The sequence below is a fragment of the Wasmannia auropunctata genome, unplaced genomic scaffold (genome assembly GCF_000956235.1).
Source record: "Wasmannia auropunctata unplaced genomic scaffold, wasmannia.A_1.0 LD335832.1, whole genome shotgun sequence".
Taxonomy (NCBI): Eukaryota; Metazoa; Arthropoda; class Insecta; order Hymenoptera; family Formicidae; genus Wasmannia; species Wasmannia auropunctata.
In genome coordinates, this window is record NW_012027058.1 from 12,093 (window position 1) to 16,380 (window position 4,288).

The following is a 4,288-nucleotide window of genomic DNA, read 5'->3' on the forward strand; positions in this document are numbered from 1 at the left end:
AATAAAGAGAAAGTAAATATTACCATTTACTGCAGCAGCAATTTTTGTTGCAGAAAAATTACGTTTGTTTCTTCTTCCACAACCACTGAATTGTATTGAAACAGCCTTCTTCATCAGTAATTTCATTACTGATGGTACTAGTTCTTTTACTGTTTGTCCACTAGCAAGATTAAGATATTTTAACTAAAAATGAAAATATAACAATAAGAATATTGAACACAGTTTTAAATACAATATTTTTAATTTTTTTGTATCATATTAACAATCTGAATTAAATCTGTAATAAATTCTTGTGCTTATTTCTTTTTACATTTTATAAAGTTTAATGTAATCTTCAAATATAAATTGTAAATAATGTAAATGTAAATGTAAATCAAATTTCTTTTAAAAATTAAATTTATTATCTCATTTTATTTTATACTTACGAAAGCTATCCAATCTTCGTCACAATTTGTTAAAGAATACTGAATTTCATCAAAAGTTTCCATAGAAGAAATTGGAAGTAATTGACTGAATTTATTAGAAGCTACTGTGCTGTTAGCTATTACTAAAGAATCTAAACGTATTTTAATTTGTTGTTGTTCCTTTTTTGATTCAATTACTTCAAATTTGACCTCTTCAATTAATTTAAAAATCATTGTAAGGATTTCTAAAAAATTTTAAAAGTTACGACATGTATATAAATGAAAAATTCTTTTTAAAGTAGTGCTTTTAAAGTAACAATTATAAAATCTCACCTTTAATAGTTTGATTATTTGATTTTTTTGTATTTCTGTTGACTTCTTCATTTGTGCGTGTAACGATTTCTACAACTTCAGTAGAAATTTGTTCACTAGAAACAGTTTCTGTAGTAACAGGACAGTTTACAATCTGAGAGTTAATTTGTAAATTTTCTTCAACTGCTTGTACTGTAGAATCTGTAACAGAAAGAATCCTAGTTAAAAAAAAGATATATTAAATCAATTAGTTGTATTTCTCGAAGTTTATTATTGCCACTTTTCCGCAATGCTGATTAATTCTTCTTAATGCATATTTTGTGTGTATTGTGAGGTTGGTATATAATAGCAAATATAATAAAAAGTAAAAAATGTTAAATAGTGCGCGTGAAGCACACGTCTGTGCTAATATTCTAAATTACAGAAATTTGTACTGAAACTTTGTTTAATGTGTATGCGTTGTAACACTATCAAAAATATCAATCAATTTAATTATAAACTGAATCAATTATTAATTCTTTTTGTTCTTATAAAAGCAATTACAAATCTATTATTGAAATATAGTTTAATAGATATATATAAATCACAATGTATATTTTAATTAAAAATTAGGAGGAACATACTACGAATTGCTAATGCCAAACAAAAATCATATCAATGTCATATAAATTCTTATCAATTACAAACACATGTTTCTGCAAATAATGCATGAAAAATAAAATAAAAATTTGGAAATAGTTGAAACATATGATTTCATATAAAATAATATGATGTTTTATTTCATTAATGCAGCAAATTATAATATTAGAAATTATAGTTTGTAGAAAATTTACTGTTTAAATATCAAATATATACATATAGATAAACTAAAATAATTAAATATTAATAATTTAAATATTAAAAAAACATCAAAATTCTGTATTTTATGTTGAGATAAATTGTCACCTTCAACTTGACTAAAAGATGAAACAATAGGACATTTTGTTTGGTTATTTAAATTGACCAAATCTACACGTTGCCTTTTTGACTGCTTCTCTGTTATTTCATTGTCAGAATTTATTCGGCGTCGAGCAGGTAATTTATTTTTTGGTTTTGATAATAAACTTGTTTCAAAATTCGAATTCTCAGAAATACTGCCTAATTGAGATGTTTCTTCAACATCAATAAAAGTATCTGTAAGAGACAGAAATACTTTTTAATAAATAGCATGTTCAATTTCAAAGTTAAAAAAAGAAGTAACACTAGAAAAATTCAAATTAAGTAAAAGAAAATCAAAATTTTATTTTAAAATTAAATAATAGTGTGTTCTAATTATATATTTTTAATGAAAATCAATTCTTAAAAAAATCTTTGTATCAATTCCATTCAGCTTCTTCTATAACTTTAAATACTATAATCGCATTCAAGAAATGTAACAATTTCGCATGAACATATATGTTTAATATTTATTGGAAGTGGTAGGAGATTCTATAGAATCTATAGAATCTAGATTCTATAGAATCTCATATTACACTGCACTGTATTATGCTTAGCTTATAAGGATCAGACAAATTATCACCTTGAACTTGAGGAAAAGCTGGAACAATAGGACGTTTTATTTGATTATTTAGATTGGCCAAATCTGCACGTTGCTTTTTGGGCTGCTTCTCTGTATCTTCATCGTCAGAATTTATTCGATATCGAGCAGGTAATTTCTTCTTTCGTTTTGATAGAAGACACATATCAGAATCCGAGTGCTCAGAATCACTGCTTAATTGGGATGTTTCCTGTGCTTTTTGAGCTTTTCTTTCTGCATCAATTAGATTATCTGTAAAAAAGAAATATTTTCTAATGGTATGTTCAATTATAAAGTTAAAGAGAAGAGTAACACTAAAAAAACTAAAATTAAAATAAAATTTAACAAAAAATAACCAAAATTTTATTTTAAAATGGTATTAGTGTTCTAATTACATAATATATAGCTTTTTAATCAATTTGCAGAAACGAACAATTTTTTTATACTAATTCCATAGATTCTCTTATAACTTCAAAAAATAATGTAATTGCATTCAAAAAATGTAACTGTTTCATATGTTTAATGTTTATTCGAAGCAGTAGGAGATTTAATAAAACTAGTACAAAGCATTGGTTTTCAATAAAATCTCCATAAAATCTTTGTCATACTAAAACTGTATTATTAAATTTATTTTAAAATAAAATATAAATATTTTTTACTTCCCTTTTCATTAATTTTGATAATGAATGATAATAAAAACAAACACAAATATAGCAATAAAAATAACGTAAATTATATACCTGCTTGTCCCAAAATTCGTATGTTGACAGAAGCCCAATAAGCATTAGGTTTAGAACAATATTTTAAATGTTTTTTTAAAATTGATGAAGTTACGCCTTTTGGCCAAGATGCAGTTTTTTTATTAGGTAAAATCCAGGAAGAAGGGATAATTTCAACAGTTATTTCTTCAATAAATTCAACTATTGAATATTTCAACATCTGTATAAAAGTTTTAATAACATACAATGTTCTTTAATCTTTAAATAGAATTTTTAAATAAAACAATATATTTGCAACGTTTTCTGTAGTGGATAATAATACTCGAGAAAATATATAAATTGCGCATACAAAAATATTTATTTTAATGAAATTACGTACAAAAATATTTATTTCAATGAAAAAGATATTCAAATATTATTGTCTTATAAATTATAAAAACTTTCTTGACAAAGAAATTATTTTAAAAGAGGCCGGAGAATTATTGGCTCCGCTCGCACCACGAAATCCGGGGCAATGTCTTGGTGTAACGCAGAGGTGGTGCGTTGCCCGTTTGCGTCCCCTTATCGTACGCGTAGGTCTCCGGCGTCTATGTGGCGCCTTCCTTGGTGTCCAACTCCGTTTGCGTGGCCTGGTTCTTAGTCCGCGGCGTGGTCTCCTCAAATGGTAGAGGCGGGATCTTGTCAGGCACTTGGAAAGATCCAACGATGCCTTCAAGAGACCACTCCGGAGAGGCCCAGCGTGGAGAAACCGATCTGCTTAGCCGTGGGTCGTTCTCCCGTAGTGCCCACGTCGGCGATCTGGTCCGTACTCCTGTAGGCAGGTCGAAGGGTGCCAACTTCCACACGGCCGGGGCATCCTCAACCCCGTGGCCTACTGAGGCGCTCGCCAATCGCTTGGTCTTGGCCTTCCATCGTCTAGTGGTAGCGATCCTCCGTGGCGCAGTTTTCCTGCGGGGAGGAGTGCTGTGGCCTTCGGCGGAGCCGAGCGGTGATACGGAGATCGGCGGCAGCTTGGCGGCTCAGATACAGACTGCTCCAAAAAGACTTCGATGTGTTCTGTCAACGTACTCGTAGCAGCTGCGTGGAGTGCCGAGAGCGATCGAGGTCTGTCTTTCGTCGCAAAATTCGGGTATATTTATATGTGGAAACCTTTTTCTCTTACGAGAAAATAGGCCTTCTGGCGGATTATTTAAACAATTTCTTTTTGCTCGTGCAAAGATTAGAACTTGGCTCATGTGGACCTATGATTAATAATGACCAAATCTATAATACTTTAGTTACTAGGAAGAGCACACGTC

At 29.9% G+C, this 4,288-nt stretch overlaps 1 protein-coding gene across 1 annotated transcript in view; it reads right to left on the bottom strand.

The window, feature by feature from the left end:
- Window positions 1–23: 23 nt before the first annotated feature.
- Window positions 24–4,288, bottom strand: part of LOC105455834 — a gene marked incomplete at its 3' end in the record, with an annotated part of 7,177 nt that continues 2,912 nt past the window's right edge. The window contains exons 2-7 of the mRNA XM_011699462.1: window positions 3,589–4,000; window positions 2,275–2,523; window positions 1,662–1,889; window positions 738–917; window positions 426–649; window positions 24–183 (exon numbers count right to left, since the gene is read on the bottom strand). Coding sequence (XP_011697764.1) covers window positions 24–183; window positions 426–649; window positions 738–917; window positions 1,662–1,889; window positions 2,275–2,523; window positions 3,589–4,000 — 1,453 coding nt within the window. The remainder of the gene's footprint in view (window positions 184–425; window positions 650–737; window positions 918–1,661; window positions 1,890–2,274; window positions 2,524–3,588; window positions 4,001–4,288) is intronic.